The sequence below is a fragment of the Megalobrama amblycephala genome, linkage group LG6, assembly GCF_018812025.1.
Source record: "Megalobrama amblycephala isolate DHTTF-2021 linkage group LG6, ASM1881202v1, whole genome shotgun sequence".
NCBI classification, from domain to species: Eukaryota; Metazoa; Chordata; class Actinopteri; order Cypriniformes; family Xenocyprididae; genus Megalobrama; species Megalobrama amblycephala.
In genome coordinates, this window is record NC_063049.1 from 1,712,623 (window position 1) to 1,729,820 (window position 17,198).

Here is a 17,198-nt window from a genome sequence, read left to right on the forward strand (position 1 = left end):
ATCGTTTGTTTTATTCTTGCAAAGTATATTTTGAATCAGAAATTTTAGTGAGGTGTATTTGGGTATGCTAAAATGCAACACCTTTATAAAAATGACATTTAATTTGACATTTTTAACTTACAAATTAGCTTGACAATATCAACCTCTTCAGACATGAGTAAAGTAATGAACATATACATCTGTAACTCAATTTTTTTTTAAGTCGAAGGGAAGCTGTGCTTGTCTTTTCTTCTCTATTATGACATACACTATATTGCCAAAAGTTTTGGGACTTTACGTGCACATGAACTTCAATGACATCCCACTCCTAATCCGTAGGGTTTAATATGGAGTTGGCCCACCCTTTGCAGCTATAATAGCTTCAACTCTTCTGGGAAGGCTTTCCACAAGGTTTAGGAGTGTGTTTATGGGAATGTTTGACCATTATTCTAGAAGCACATTTGTGAGGTCAGGCAGTGATGTTGGCGAGAAGGTCTGGCTCACAGTCTCCGCTCTAATTCATCCCAAAGGTGTTCTGTCGGGTTGAGGTCAGGACTCTGTGCAGAACAGTCAAGTTCCTCCACACCAAACTCACTCATCCATGTCTTTATGGACCTTGCTTTGTGCACTGGAGCACAGTCATGTTGGAGCAGGAAGGGATCATCCCCAAACTGTTCCCACAAAGTTGGGAGCATGAAATTGTCCAAAATGTCTTGGTATGCTGAAGCATTAAGAGTTCCTTTCACTGGAACTAAGGGTTCAAGCCCAACCCCTGAAAAACAACCCCACACCATAATCCCCCTCCACCAAACATTACACTTGACACAATGCAGTCAGGCAAGTACCGTTCTCCTGGAAGCACCAAACCCAGACTCGTCCATTGGATTGCCAGACAAAGAAGTGTGATTGGTCACTCCAGAGAACACGTCTCCACTGCTCTAGAGTCCAGTGGCGGCTGCTTTACACCACTGCATCCGACGCTTTGCATTGCACTTGGTGATGTAAGGCTTGGATGCAGCTGCTCGGCCATGGAAACCCATTCCATGAAGATCTGTTCTGATGCACTGTTCTTGAGCTAATCTGAAGGCCACATGAAGTTTGGAGGTCTGTAGCTATTGACTCTGCAAAAAGTTGGTGACTTCTGTGAGCCTCAGCATGCGCTGACCCCGCTCTGTGATTTTACATGGCCGACCACTTCATGGCTGAGTTGCTGTTGTTCCCAATTGCTTCCAGGTTGCCCAGCCCTCACCATCAAAGAAAAGAAGAGATGCTGCAAAAGGGAGAAGATATTCTGATTCAAGATTACAAGGAACATGATTACAAAACAGTAAACACAGTAATGAAAAACAGTACTGAAGTTAAAAATTAATTAAAAAGAGTGATGAAGTGCATGAAGAAATCGATTATAATAAACACTGCAATATTCCATAAAGAAACAAGAATTGCCATCTTTGATTTCATGGTGTCTACTCAAGATCGCAAGTCTTGTTGATTGCTTAGATTGCTCCTGAAGACCATGGCGGAGTGGCCGAGGTGAAACCAGGATGCTGGAGGACTGAGGCGGAGCCGAAGGGAAGGCGAAGCCCGACGAGACAAAAGGGTGTAGGGACGAGTCGCAGCTGAAGGCCCATAAGCCCATGGAGACGGCAGAGTAACGACTGACCGAGGCGGAGCCGTAGGGACGATGTTCCCAGGTGGAGCAAAGGTGGCAATGAGCCACAGTGGAGCCGACTGGCTGATGTGCCGAGGTGGAGTGACAGGCATGGAGGTACTAGGTGGAGCAAACAGGTCTGCAGTTCAGGGCTGAGCTGGAGAACAATCAGCCCGAGGCGGATTCACAAAGCACCGAGCAGGTAATGTAGGACGAGACGTAGGGCTGACGGACTGGGCAGTGCAAGCAGGGATTTAACAAGCAGCCTTCCAGGTCAATACAGGACAGAGGCGGCTAAAGTGAGAGTATGTAAAAGGTTTTAGTATGCCCCTTCTGAAAACAAATGGGTTTGTGCTCTCTGGACCAGAACCAGACACTTTCTTAGGTTACCTGGAGCCAGATACAAGTGACAGCACTCTTGTTTGAGCTTGTAGTTGCATGGTTGGTTGCTCCAGTGAAAAATGGATGAACGGTCACTCCTATGCTCAGTCCAACAGATTTTGAAATTGAAATTGCCACAGGGTTCACACCTCAGTGTGTTTCATCACAATGATGATGAGGTTGTGACTGAGCCGCACTCGTCACACAGTCTACCCTCACTGCCGCTCTTTCTCCCATCAGGGCTTTTTAGGCCTGGAAGGGGTGGTTTAATTAAACTTTGTTATGTACAAATAATCAAGCACCAGTCAAGGAGTGTGCCTACTGCTGGTCTCCTGACTAGCGCTGTGAAATCCATAGACAGGTTGCTAATCTACTGAAAGATGGAATAATTGAGGACAGAAGTAGACCGTGGTCATCTCCAGTTGTTCTTTTTAAAGTGGACCAATAATGCCCCTTTCACATGATGTAATATAAGTCCTCTGGTGTCCCCAGAATGTGTTTGTGAAGTTTCAGCTCAAAATACCCCACAGATCAATTATTATAGCTTGTCACAGTTCATGTATCACAGAATGGGGCAGCTGTTTGTGTGTGGTCACTTCCCCATTATAATAGCCTGTTGATGCTACATTATGACATCTTGAATAATGGTGTGTGAATAATTGTTTATTAAACAGTGAAGTTTAAAATTTATTAGGATCAACTAATTTCATTAATGGTAGTAAATAGATTTAGGACTATAGGGCTGGGTACAAACATTTACCAATTCTTCCAGTTAATTGTGATCTTCGGGATTGTTACGGGATTGGGTCAAATCTTGAAAATGGGTTGTTCGAAAGAAAAAAAAAAGGATACCAAAATTGGATTAGATCACAAAATCCAATCTTGGTTTTTATCTGGATCACATCAGGATCTGTTGTCTAAACTTTTTGGTAAGATTGTGATACTTTTGATCCAAAACAACCAGTTTATCTGTACCCGAGAGCGGCGCTTGCAGTCCATCTGAAAATGATTTTCTGTGAATGACCAAGACAACAACTTCTGACAAAACGTCACTCCACTCGATACACAATCCAAGTCTATACAAAAAGCTCATATTCTTTTTCCTGCAAATATACACAAGTCACACAATATATGCAGCAAAAATAGTTTATTATGACAGTAGAGAGTTGACAGGTGAAGTGCAGCGAACGGTTGAGGGCACTGAAGGTGTTCAGGAAGTAAGCTCAGAGTACAGTTTGTTGGTGGAAGCGTCGGTTGTGTTGCTGGCGAGGGGTTTCTGCTGTGACTCTCCTAAAAGCCCAGCACTGCTGAAGTAGAACGGCACGTGAGAGATTCGCCCATCGGACCAGCACTACGAGAGACAGACAGAGACAACTTCAGCTGCAGTTGTTATATCTATGTAAATCAAACAGCATCGGTTCAGCTGATCCCACATCTACCTATAGGAATGGGACATGTATGTGGATGAGAAGTGCTTTTGTTTCACTCTCTGTCCAATTTGTCACATTCGTGTATAGGGCTAAGAATCGAAAATTGATTACAATTCTGGAATCAGGTACTTGTTATAAAATTTCCAGTGAGCGCATTTTAAAGCACAAGAAGATGTGAAAGAAAAATTTAATCCGGCACTTGCATGCTGTTTTATATGCGAACACACAACTTTTATCGCTCTTAAAGTGACAGCAGCCTAATAAACCTGCTGCAGTCTGTCATGTTAACAAAAGACAAAGAGAAAATCACTCACTAATCTTGACTGAATAGCTTTTGTAACTTTACTAAGGAATAATCTATATTTTAATGTAGTGTTGTCAAAAGTACCGGTACTTCGATACCAAGTCGGTACTGAAATTTTGAAAATGTGACGATACCAGCATTTCTGTAGTACCGGTAGTACCGAGAATCCGGGTATATTCGGTACCCACTGATAGGGCTGTGGCAGTATTTACTTGAATATGACACGAGTGAAGCACAAAGCTTTGTTTACAGAAGAAATAATAGGTTAGCAATTAAATGTGACATCGCAACCATGGAAACATTTTGGTTAATGCCAAATAAGAGAGGTGCGTGAGTCCATACATTTAAGCTTCATATTCTGTTTTTCGAATCGCGATCTGGTCACCTGATTATCAGAGAATTTAACAATATTCCATTAGTTATTCCACTGAACATGGAATCTGTTTCTTTTCCAAAAAAACACCGTAAGACAGAAACCTTTTTGCTTGCACGTCAGTTTCTATTTAACAGAGTTTGTGCTTGTTATTAGACTTTATAAGGCGCGTCAAGTTTATTTGTATAACGCGTTTCACACACCAGTGATTTTTACTTTCGTTTTCTCTGGCAGCGCTAAATCAAACATAGCCTGAATGTCTGAAGATAAATCTAGCTCTTCAGACCTTTTACAACAAGTGTCAGTTGTTTGTAACATCAGGAGATAACGAAGATATTATTAAAGAGAAATGGTCTCTTTCCTGCTCGTGTCCCACATCCCTCTCAAAGCGCAAAGCGGCTATATCAAAGTAATAACGGGACTTTGGCTATATATGACGCGTCTTTGTGTGGAAATAAAAAACGAATGCTTTTTGAAATAATATTGAACTTTATTATTTAGGTTACAATTATTTACCGATATTTATTTCATAGTTTTACAGGCTGTAGTGTGTTGTTTCACTGACGGAATAGCTAAAATAAACACGCACGTCTGTTACCCCTGTTGAAAAAACGAGCATATGCTGGTAAAGTAGGTTTTGAAGCTGGTATGCTGGTTTATGCTGGTCCAGGACCAGTTTAGGACTAGTATGGACCAGCAGGACCAGTTTAGGACCAGCATTTGACCAGCATACAGCTTCAAAACCTACCTTACCAGCATATGCTGGTTTTTTCAACAGTACACAATGGATGTTTGAGCATTTAATTATTTATTTTATATTTCAAAATGTATTTCATTGAGGTAGCCTATATATACACACACACACACACACAAACACACACACTCCAAATCATATTTAATGTTTTTAAAATAGGCTATATAAAATAGTAAAATAGTTCCAATAGATTTTACTGTGGTACCGAAATTGGTACCGAGAACCGTAAAATTTTCATGGTATCGGTACCGACTACTGGAATTTTGGTACCGTGACAACACTATTTTAATGTACTTTAAAAAAAAACAACAACAAAAAAAAAAACAATGCGTTTTTACATTTGATTTTAATTCCTGTATCTGAACTTTGTTCAGTTGTGTTTGTTTCAGTTGTTGCTAATTTGTTCTTATTTTATTACTGACTGTTTACTGTCTTTGATAACGTAATTAAATAATGTTTGAAATGTATATTAGTAAGTGTAGTTGTTTTGCTGTGGTATTTCTGCTCCTCTGTAAGTGTTTTGTAGGCTGCAGAATAAATGTTTGACATATAAATGTTAATTATTGGAACTGAAACTGGGAATCAATAAGAATCGGAATCGAAAAGCAAAATCAGAATTGGAATAATTAAAATTCAACCCTATTTGTGTATTGACTGGAAAGGTCAATATGGTAATTATACGGTGATTTACTGTGTTTAATGTGTGAAAGGAGCTACTGTGAGGAACGCTTCAAAGGCTGCAGGACTGATCCTACCAGATCCCAGTGCCGAGATCATTCACACACTGTTAGCACTGACTGCCACGTCTTTTGCTCGTAGGGATAGTTTTCTGAACAGTTCATCTGGCGACGGTGTGACTCACCACGGTAAGCAGAGCGCCGTGCTGGAAGTGCGGGTGGAACTGCATGAATCTGGGTTCTGCTCCAGCCTCTCCCATCACAAAACCACTGAACCACAGAGAGACACATGCAGACATTAAGACCAGATTCAGAAAAAGTGTTCTGGACTGACACGAAAACACATCAAGTCACCAGAAGTTTGTTGTTTGATGATCATTAGCTAAAATCAAAAACTTTTATTTTACTGGAAGAAAGATTTAGACTCAAGAAGCCAATGTATCAAATGTGAAAAAATGATACACATCACTATACACACAACAACAACAACAACAACAACAACAATAAAAACCCATGATGCATCACAATATCATAACTGGATTGTTAGTTGACAGGTGTGTGAAAGCAGCTCTAACTACAGAAATGACTCTAGTCAGAGAACACAATCCCTCAAGCTCGTATCATACGCACCACGGCAGCAGCTCAAAGACAGGAACCGAGCGTGTTTTAAACACAGCTATGACTGATGGGTGATTATCAGCCAGAGAGTCGCCTGCACAGAGCAAATGAAGAACAAAATAAAAAAAGAAAACATTAGAGCAGCTGCATCTTTTATTATCATGTCATAGGGGGACAAAGAAAAGAAGAGGTTCTGTTAAAATATTATAAACATTGGAACAACTTCTGACCAGCAAAACAAAGTGGTGTGGTTCAATGCGCAGGAAAAAAACAAGAGTAAAGGCCGTTCACACCAAAGACAATAACTATAACAATAACAAAGATATTGTTTTAAAATGTAGAAGAATAGCAGCAGAAGTTTAAAAGAAGTTTACAGCATAACTAACATAACAGCACAGAGAATATCGTTGGAATCACTTTGAGTGATTTTTTTTACAGCTGATAAAAACATTGACAGCCAATCAGAATCCAACCTGCATTTAATATCTCGACCTTCTGATGTCATGGCAAGGTTGTCAAATTTCACGTGGTATTTTTCAATTTAAGATATTTGTAAAAATCCTTAAAAATATATTCAGATTTTTTAAAATGACAATTTAGATTCACGTAAACTAACATGTATTCAAGCTGTAAGGGAAATATGTTACTAGCGTTCTTTTCTTTTCCTCAGTCAGCAGCACTGGGACTGGTGTGTATCTCAGTGCATTAGTGGACACTGTTTTACAGGTCAAAGTTACTGTGACGGTTATAACTGACTGTTTTATGAGGGATTCATTGAATCATTCATACAACCGATTTGTTCAAAATGCTCATTCAGGAACAAAACAAGTGACTTGCTGCATCCTAACACACCTACATGTAGTACATGCCCTAAAAGTATGTACTTTTCTTGCAATGAAAGTACACACTTCTGAGTGTGTAGCAGAAGATTTTGGGATGGGTAGTAAAAACACAAAAATGTATCATTGTGCCCTTTCTAATAACTGTTCCTGCTGTATTTGAGAGAAAAGCAGCAGCTGTCTTTTTGCTTAATGCTGCATTTAAACTTATCTGTTTTGCTACTGTGCTATTCGTACCTTTACAAAAGATCACAAGTGATGTTGCAGATGAAATGCTGCGTGAACTCAACCAATCAGCATGTTCACCGCCCAAGTCCCACCCTGAGAGTTACTACCTCGTGAACAGGGACTTTCTGAGTGGAGAATTTTTACCCAGAACTTCATTTAAACCCTGAATCCTGAGGTCGAAACACATCCAGTACCACCACAAAGTCCCTAGTTCTGAGGAAAGTTCATGCGGTGGAAATATTCAAGTGTTTATTGATGTCTGTGGATAAAGTAGGATGATATTTTACCTTTCAGAAGCACGGCAAGTCTTTCCCCTCTTGGATCCCATGACAGCGAGCACACCTCTCCCCCGACACTGACAAACACAGCGCAGAGCATTTAGACGGGATACTGATGCTGTAAAACCTGCTCCCTGTTTCTCACAATATATTCTACAGCCCACAATGCTCTGTGATCGCTCTTCTCATCAAAGCTGTTCAAAACACTCTTTACACAGATTTGCTTGAGTTTTCACTGGCGTATAAGGATGCAAATCTTACATGAGTTCTCCGTCAGGTCCTGAGAAGCTGGTCTCGGAGAGATCGGCCACAACTGTGGCGGCTTTAGGACCACCTGAAACACCGCCAGAGAAAACAGCTCTACTGCACATTACATGTTGTTATCATGAAGAAACATGATATTTCATAAACTTCTTGATATGACATGAACCTTAACTAGCAAGTGTGATCAGTTAAGTGTCTTGTTGCTGGTTAATCATACTCTACAATACATTATACATGCACTTTTGAGTCATCTGGCAAGCATTTCATCTATCAGAAAGGAAAATCTAATATTATTTGAGAGACTTTCGGACGGGATAAGAGAGAAAGTGTTGAGGTCAGAGTTGGCCGTGGTAAAGCTGTAGATTCACAGTCTGCTGCATATATTCAGGCTTGGCACATGAAGACGCACTGCGTCAAGTTTGACACTGATGCCAAATGACAAGCACAAGGTTTCAAAAATAACTTGTGTTTGGTTCTGTTCCACACGCGTCATGTGACTTCAAAAGACGTGGAATATAGTGCATGAGTCATATGGACTACTTTTATGCTTCTTATAAATGTTTGACAGCACCATTCCCGATTCACTTTGTAAGGAAGAAACAGTGTAGACATCCTGACCAACACTTCACAGCTTTAGGGGAGGGGTTTGACTGAGATATTTCACAGCATGGAAAATCATTCAAATAATGCTCTGCAAAGCCCAAGAAAAACAACAGAGTAGGGTTGTCAAAAGTACCGACTTCGGTACTGAAATTTAAAAACTTTGACGACACCAGCATTTCCCCCTTGCATTTTGAGCGCTGTTGAGCGGATTCTTAAACACCTATGATTGGCCATTGTGTTTACATGCTCAACAGATAGTATTAATCAGACATATTTGTTGATCACGTGAACTCAATGGCCAATCACAGACATATCTGTTGTGCATGTGAACTCAATAGCCAATCAGAGGTATTTAAGTTAGTTAAATCTGTTCAACAGTGCTCAAAATGCTAGGGGGAAAAGATGGTATCATCACATTATTTTTAAAATTTCAGTACCAGTACTTCTGACAAGACTACAACAAAACATAATGAAGCACCTAAAACAAGTACAGATAATTTGCCATCACTCAGAAAAGATTTTTCCACTTGTATATATTCAATTTAAAATCACTTATAGACAAAACTTGAGTATTCTTCAAAGACATGAAGTGAACTTTGATGATTCTGTGATTATTATTTTATCTTTGAAACACTCGATGTATTAACCCATAACCTCACGACTTTATTCTTCAACATTTTGTCAACTCATTCAATCCAACTAATATATTTAAAACTAAAGTTTACTGAATCCATTTGTGTTAAAACTACATGATAGGGCTGCACGATTAATCGCATGCTTTTGTCATGCGTGTCTCGTCAGTAAAGCCGGTTCTGTGATTAGCGGTAAATGTCCATCACCTGCTTTCAAATGGAGCGGCACTTAATATACAGAGCCGTAGTTCGCGGACAAGCTACGCAATATCGCGTTCATTATCGAAGGCGATTCATCTGCGATTATGAACACGATATTGCGTAGCTTGTCCGCGAACTACGGCTCTGTATATTAAGTGCCACTCCATTTGAAAGCAGGTGATGGACATTTACCGCTAATCACAGAACCGGCTTTACTGATGAGACACGCATGACAATCTCGTGCAATTAATCGTGCAGCCCTACTACATGAATCATTTTTGTTGACGTAACTAACTGGGCAGTGGATCTGTAGCTCCCAGCATGCTTTGCAAGGGACTGCATTAGGAGAGTAAATGTTATTTTATGTGTTTTCCAGTAAAGACATGTCAGTGTTTAATGTTCAGTTATGCTTCATTTGTGCTGAAGAGAGGCTCTATCGTCATACCATAAACACACAGAAACTCACTGTTGTACAGTAGAATTTAGATACGTTTCAATGTAATAATACTAACACTAATACACTTAAAAATAATTATAATAAAATTAGTAAAACTATATTTTTAAGAAACAATCCGTTTTTCTTCCACAACAGTAAAGCTCTGTTGTGGAGCACTTTGAAAAAAAGTTTAATTTCATGATTAAAAGATAAATTTAATTAGTTATCCATTCATTTGATTGCCAGAAAAATTAAAATACGCAACATTACGCGAATTTCATAAAGAATTCAATTAATTAGACATTCTTTTTGATTATTAAAATTTAATTTAACCATTCAATCATTTTCCAAATTAAAATGGAAAAAAACGCAATCCAGAAAAATAAAAACGGAAAAAACGGAATTTGGAAAAAAATAAAACGGATTTCAAAGGGCCCTACTCTTGTGCTAGTTATGACAGTTATGAGTGTGAGTTTAGATGCTTCACTTAATGAGTAATATCTACACTGACACTACTCTTCTTATTTGTTCATTACATGCAATGCACTCAAAAAATAGCTCGTTCAATTAACTTAAATCAAAGAAAGCTTTTCCACACAATTAGTATAGGATGATACAATAAGAATGAAACAAGTTCATATAAACAGATAATGTTTTGTTGTTCCTGTTTCACACTAAAGCAGCAATAGCACATAGTCTTAGGAGCTGAAATGTATTGTACTGATGTGTTGATCAATAAAGCACTTCATTTCATGTAAGTCTTGCAGATTTGCTGTTCTAGATTTGTGGCTTCGCTGGTTTGGAGTGTACACTAGAGGTCAGTCAGGAGACACAGATAGTGAGATGATGTGGTGATGTTCATACCTGTGAGGTCAGAGAAGGTGAGCGCGTATATGAGCCTCTCTCCCTGAATGCTCAACAGCAGACATCCTCCGTCAGGACTCCAGCAGGCCGACTGACACAAGCACAGAAAAACAACCATCGCATGAAACAGACTCTAATGATGTTCATCTGTGTCGTTATCTGTGGACTCTGCTATACTCTGATTATTTAATGATCATTAATCATTCAGGGTGTGAAGAGCCATTTACACTAGTCTGAGGAGATCTCTTACCTGACAACTGCCTTTCAGACACGGCCATCTCTCACAGGTCCACATGCGCGTCTCCCAAACCCTACAACACACAACAGTGTCTGCATATCAAAACCCAATCTGTATTTGAAACATCACTGTCTGCCACCTGAGCTTTCGGTACGCAGATAAAGGTGAGGATTTTCATCAGACTTTGATTTCACAGGACCGTACCTGAAGAGGGCAGACGGTGTGGCGGCCAGCAGTCGGCTGCCGTCTGGAGACCAGGAGAGATACGTGACGCCGCCGCCACCCACCCGCTGCAGCGGCACACAGCTCTCGGCCGCCACATCCCACACCTGCAGAACAACACAAAACATGAGGAAGACTTGCCTTTTTAAATCACAGTTCAGTGTTTCCCAACATAATCTAATCCAGCGTTTCTCAACCGGTGGCTCAAAGAAATAACAACAAGAAGACTTTTATTCTGAAAGGCATGCTATGGTAGCTGTAGTTTCTGTAACCTTAACTCAACATATCACTGCATTTCCACTTATTTTGTTATTTTTATTATTTTTGATGGCTGTGGTGCATCATACCAACTTACTAACTTTACCGTATTATGAAAATCTAGTTTGGGACTGCTGTTAAATAGCCTTACCTTGTACTGTTTATTCATCAGTGATACTGATATTCATAAAGTTTATGTGTTTAAAAGAAAAGTGGGACATAACGTGTGTGTCAAGCTTTTTTGATGAATAAATTATATTGGTTCAAACACAATCCAGTTGAGAACCACTGCTATAATCTGTCCCGCCACAGCTTCATATTTTACAGTGCAGGTGTATTACAATTTATTTAATATTATTATTTGTTTGGCTTCCTATACCAGCAGTGTGAATGTAATGTAGACTAAGACACTATATCACAACTAAAAAGTCCACTTTAAAGTTCAGGACAGGTCAATTCACTGACTTTGTTCAATTTGCACACTGAACATGGATTGAAGATCTTCATTCATGAAACAGATTGATGCACTGAACTTTGAAATGTACAAAATTTGTACAATATTTTCATCCCACCATTGTCTCACAAAGTCCTGTGGGAAACAGTGATTCACATTATAATTTCACCATAAACCACGACCGTTTGTTCTACTATTATTTCTAAAAGTCTGAGACCACACTGAAAAATGGGAATTCAATGTCTGATTTAAACCTGTAAAGAAACAAGATTCAAGGCCTGTTCACATCAACACAAATGTTCGGCATGAAACCTCACATGAGTGTTTTGTCTGTTCAGACTAATGCATAAAAACAGCATGCACATGTAAATTCACTCTCTGATAGCAGATATCGCCTAGAGAAAAGCAGAAATACAGCGGTTACCCCTGTACATGTACCAGCGATGCACAACTCTGATTGGTGAGAACACAGCCGCAATAATAACTTTGTGTTTAAAAAAATAAATGTGTAAGTAAAATAAATGTAAATAAATAAAAATTATAGAAAAAATATAAGCATTTTCATAAATGTCCACTGTTTAAACAAAGTTAAAGTTGGCCACTTTTACACCCCATCACAACTAAACCATTGGTTTGTGCTGCAGTAACAGAAGCTTGTGCTTGTTTTTTGTGAAATTTCATATTATTTTTGAGCAACATCACTCTCCACCCACTATCAGTTTCTTAATTTTATCTCAGCTTGAAAAATTAAGAAGTCTCAGCTTTCAAATTCTGTCAAATTTATCAATGAAATTCAAACAATAAAGTTTTGTCTCTCTTTAATGTGGAGACGGATCGCTGATCATCTCTTCCTCGTCACTACTACTGTAGTTACAGCAGCAAATAGACATGAATGAACATCAGAAGATACGGAACAACTTACTGAAATAATTCATGTCTCATGCAATCGATCAATCAGTGTTTCAACCGCAGAAAGACGCCAATAAAAACAATGTCATGTAACGTCACATTTACCTCAGAAAAGACAATGACCATGAACTCAATAGTTAGCTAGAAAAATAACTCTAGAGAGGAGCATTTTAATAAATATATATACATATCTATAATATATATACTTAACCTGTCATTTAATGTTTGTCTGAATAAATCTGTCATAATATTTTAATGACAGCCATAGTTTAAATAATTATAAATCATTCTATAAAAGGGTACACTTCATGTCCATTGATGATTATTATACTTTCTTCACAAAAATCACATTTCATCCATTAAGGGAAATATCTCAAATATTTGTGCTGCACATTATATTTCATGTTGCCTGAAAATCCCTCAATTTCCTTTAAAGTAAAATTCTGCAGTGTGAGTTTTTGAAGTCAGTGAGTCTCAAGTTCAAAATAATGAATTTTAATGAAGTTTATTTCTAAAATCTAAATATTTCAGAAAAATAAGTTTTTTTTTTTTAGTGGTGGACATTTTGAACACATTATTATTAAAAAGTCCTCTAGGGAAATAGTTGGTTTAATTTCACAATTCAAATGACATGGGGCGAGACTGACATCACACACGCATCAGCACAAGCCAGTGTTACAGTGTGATGAGGGAAGCCTTCAGACGTGAGCTTACCATCATGGCTGTGTCCACAGGAGATGCAGACACGAGCAGAGAGCCGGTGGGCGACCAGGCGATGGATGTGATGGGAGAATGACCCGGATGAGACAAGACCTGCGCGCAGCCGGACGACGGCCTGAGAAAGACACACTTGGTCAACTTACTTACTTCCTGTTCTAGCTGCTCCTCATATATAGACTGCAGAGCTTTAAAACAGATCACACTTATCACCCTTTACCAGCAGAGACAACAGACTGTCCAGTTTATTTATCATCAACTTATTATTGACCTGGTAGAATTACTGCTTCACTAACAAGCTTCCAGATCGGTCACATGACAAAAGGCATCTCTTCTATGTCAATCAGAGTTTTTGTCCTAACCAGCCATGATGGCAATTTGCAACGATTCTACTTTAGAAACAGTTTCTATTTCTGCGACGTTGATCGCAGCTGGAACAACAGGCAAAGTATGGGAATGATAACTTCAGGTACTTTATTTAATGCTAAAAGTGTCTAATGTGAGAGTGAAAGCGACAATCCCCTCAGATCTTGAAAACAAAGGTAACAAGAAGCAAACAACAAGCGTATTCTATGACAAAGATTGATTTGGTCGCTCAGTACTTATATTTAATCATGTTAAAATAGTGTAATATGATTTTTGATTGATTTGTTTCGTTTGCTCGCAGTCGTGTTGCATCTGGTGCAAACGGACCAATGGCAGTTCAGAGGTGTTCACCAGCCTGACGTTTCCAGAAAGTTTAAGCTGACAAGCTGTTATGAACTCCAAGCGAACTTTGTTTTGGCCTAATTTTGTTCTAGATGATGTCACACCAGTTCGTTCTTCGATTTTACTTGAAGTATATCAGGGTCTTGAACTTACAATTATTCAATACCTGTTGAGAAGAACATGCTGTTGCAACATTTGTCTTATCAGTCCGTCGCTTAATAAATTAAGATAAAGAATCACACAGAATCCGATGCGTGTGTTTCGACACATTAACAAACTTCAGTCCGATAGGGCAACAAAAAGGGACTTCTTCCTGCCAGTGTGAGGTGATGATTTTCCCTAAAGCTGCTGTGAGCTGCACTGTGTGTAATGTGCTTCAGCGAGTATATACAGATGTGGTACCTGGTGGAGAGCGAGGCGGGGTCCACGTGCCAGATGAGCAGACAGGACTGACAGGCCACGGCGAGAGCGGAGCCGCACAGAGGCTTCCACTGCAGCGCGCAGACGGACCTCTGACAGCGGTGCTTCAGCGTGGGGCTCGTGGAGCTGCGGGAACACTGCAGGAGTTACACTGAAACTGCTCGTTATGCTGCTTTAAAGGCACTAATGTAAACTGTGAGAGTCGTGTTTGTGTACCTGTGGGATTTGTAGATCTTGATGGAGTCGTCCAGTAACGCCACAGCAAACTTATCTGTGTGAGGATGCCAAGCGAAGCTCCTGAGAGCGCCGTCAGACCTGGAAACACACGGAAACATGCTCAACAGAAGGGATCAAATCACACGATCAATGCGAAAAACACTTGATAAGAACTCCAGACAGACGTCACAACATAAATCAGATCAGATATGGAGCTCATGGATGTTGAAGAAAGGAAAATGACGCACCAATCCAGCATCTGTGAAAACTCTGCCACCATCTCATCGCTGCTCAGCTGGTAGAAACAGACACAAACAGAGAGTTTATAACTGTACGGTGATGCTGAGGTGACGCAGACGCACAGGACGGCTCATACTCACAGTCAGATGAGGAAACAGAGAGCCGTGAAATGAAGACGCCCATCTGAGCAGAGCCAGCAGACAGGCCGAGCTGACCGACAGGAACCTGGGCACTGAAACACAGCGGCGTAACGCACCTCACTACGACTGCTGAGCGATCGTGAACACGTGAACGTGACTTACCTTCCTCAGCGCTGTTAGTGATCTCATCCAGAAGACCGTACAGACCCGCATCCCGCCTACGAGAGACAGAGGACGGTCAGTGTCACTGCAGATCAACTCATCATCGCTCGTGTGGTCCAAATTAAAGAGCAGAAACCAACGTCTGTTCGCTTGAAAACTAATCATATTCGAAAATCAGGTTCCAGGGGGTAAAATCCATGTTTTTGGCATAGGTCCTCAGGTAAAATTCGCATTCCAGGGGCGAAATATCATGTTATTTGGGGTCGCTTCAACCCGTGGACATGAAAAACAACCTCATGGTAACAGTGTTAAAGTAGCACAATTCAGCAGGAAAACCGAGGACTTGGCAACACTGGATAAAAGCGTCTGCTAAATGAAAACACTGCAAGTCTTCTGAAGACATGTATCATCTGAATCATGATTCGACACTGATTCATTTTTGCTCCGAAGCTTCCTGAAGCAGCGTTTTGAAATCGGCCATCACTAAATAAGTCGTTATTTTGTTTTTTTGGCGCTCCAAAAATATTCTCGTGGCTTTATAATATTAATATTGAACCACTGTACTCACATGAACTGATTTAAATATGTTTTTAGTACATTAATGGATCTTGAGAGAGGAAATGTCAATGCTCAGGCCTCACTGAGCCATCGGATTTCATCAAAAATATCTTAATGTGTGTTCTGAAGATGAATGAAAACACAGTAATGATGTTGTGATGTGCCGCAGCAGTGTGACACACACCAGGCTCCGGCGCTCCTCATCCACAGCGTGTCTCTCTGGTCCAGGAAGGCTGATTTACTGCTGCTCTCGGGGCGACTGTGACCCTTCAGAGTGTCTCTGGTGAACTGAGGGCTGGGCAGGTCCGACCACTGGACAACACACACATTACACTCATTATACACACATCACACACACATTACACACACACATCATACACACATCATACACACACATTATACATGTCTTCAGAGCAAACGACAGCATTTTATGTGTTATTTATATTCTGTTTGTGGCAAAACTGACACAAAAAAACACAAAATGCTCTCAATGTGTGGGGCATTTCAACTGTTAAAGCAGCTATCTTTACATTAAACTGTTATGCCATCTAAATCAGCTTTATATCGTGACACAAAATATGAAATCTGTTTGTTTATCGAGTTGAAACACTAAATATAACAGTAGAAAAGAGTGAAATCACGAGTGTCGGACAGTCATAAACACTGACAGACTGAATGACCTGTGAAGGGTCACGCGCACCTGTGTGTCGGGCTGCCCGGGCATGAGCTCGTTGTTGTGCTCGCGCAGCGTCAGTCCGGCGGTCACGGGCGCCGGGAACAGGCTGAGTGAACACATCTACACAAACACACACATTAACATTCACTTCCGCAGGAGGATATCAGAGACACGCATGACTGGAGAAACATGATTAGGTTTTGAACATTAGCGTTTAGCTGTCCGAGTGTGTTGTTGTTTGTTACTCACTTTCTGATGAGGTAAATATAAGGACCGTGCTGTACTGCAGCTGAACTCGCGCCTTTAGATTTACGGAAGCCCCAACGAAACAAAACATCAAACTGACGGCGAACGCGTTTTCATAATAAGAGTCCTGAAGCTGTTGCCTATTATAATGATCACTTTCATTTTTAACCATGCTGTTACTGTAGTAAAACTGTAGTTGCTATGTTTTTTTTTTTTTGCTTTTTTTAAATCATATTATCATCTTTAATATGGTTTGAATTCTAATAATATGGTTTAAATCACCATGAAATTAAAATTGCCGCTAGTATGAATATGTGAGCCTTAAAGATCCGCTGTGGTGAAAATCAAGTTTTTAATGTTGTTTATATGTCTATGTGGTGTTTTTAATATGCTTTAAGACAAACCATGTATAAATTCATCAGTCAACAAGCTGAGCTTTTCTCCTTAAAGGGTTAGTTCAAAACTCAAAACTGAAAATAATGCCATTAAAGTGGAGGTGTAATGCTATTTCATGCCAGTTTA

General features: G+C 39.9%; 1 protein-coding gene across 1 annotated transcript; it reads right to left on the reverse strand.

Moving 5' to 3' along the window:
• Positions 1 to 3,143: 3,143 nt before the first annotated feature.
• Positions 3,144 to 16,832, reverse strand: aaas (achalasia, adrenocortical insufficiency, alacrimia). Its single transcript, XM_048192579.1, has 17 exons — positions 16,680 to 16,832; positions 16,455 to 16,550; positions 15,939 to 16,066; positions 15,197 to 15,252; positions 15,035 to 15,126; positions 14,903 to 14,949; positions 14,655 to 14,753; positions 14,421 to 14,564; positions 13,308 to 13,428; positions 10,955 to 11,079; positions 10,763 to 10,823; positions 10,513 to 10,603; positions 7,774 to 7,846; positions 7,522 to 7,589; positions 6,180 to 6,261; positions 5,735 to 5,819; positions 3,144 to 3,362 (listed from the first exon to the last, which is right to left on the reverse strand). The coding sequence occupies exons 2-17, from the start codon at positions 16,548 to 16,550 to the stop codon at positions 3,222 to 3,224; spliced, it is 1,509 nt and encodes a 502-aa protein (XP_048048536.1). The 5' UTR covers positions 16,680 to 16,832; the 3' UTR covers positions 3,144 to 3,221.
• Positions 16,833 to 17,198: the final 366 nt, after the last annotated feature.

Bases quoted from the DNA above. Each gene is read 5' to 3' on its own strand.
- aaas (XM_048192579.1), bottom strand. From the start codon at position 16,550: ATGTGTTCACTCAGCCTGTTCCCGGCGCCCGTGACCGCCGGACTGACG. The intron at 15,127-15,196 runs GTAAGTCACGTT...GCTGTGTTTCAG, and splicing joins CACTAACAGCGCTGAGGAAG to TGCCCAGGTTCCTGTCGGTC. The intron at 14,950-15,034 runs GTGAGTATGAGC...TGTTTCTACCAG, and splicing joins CTCTGTTTCCTCATCTGACT to CTGAGCAGCGATGAGATGGT.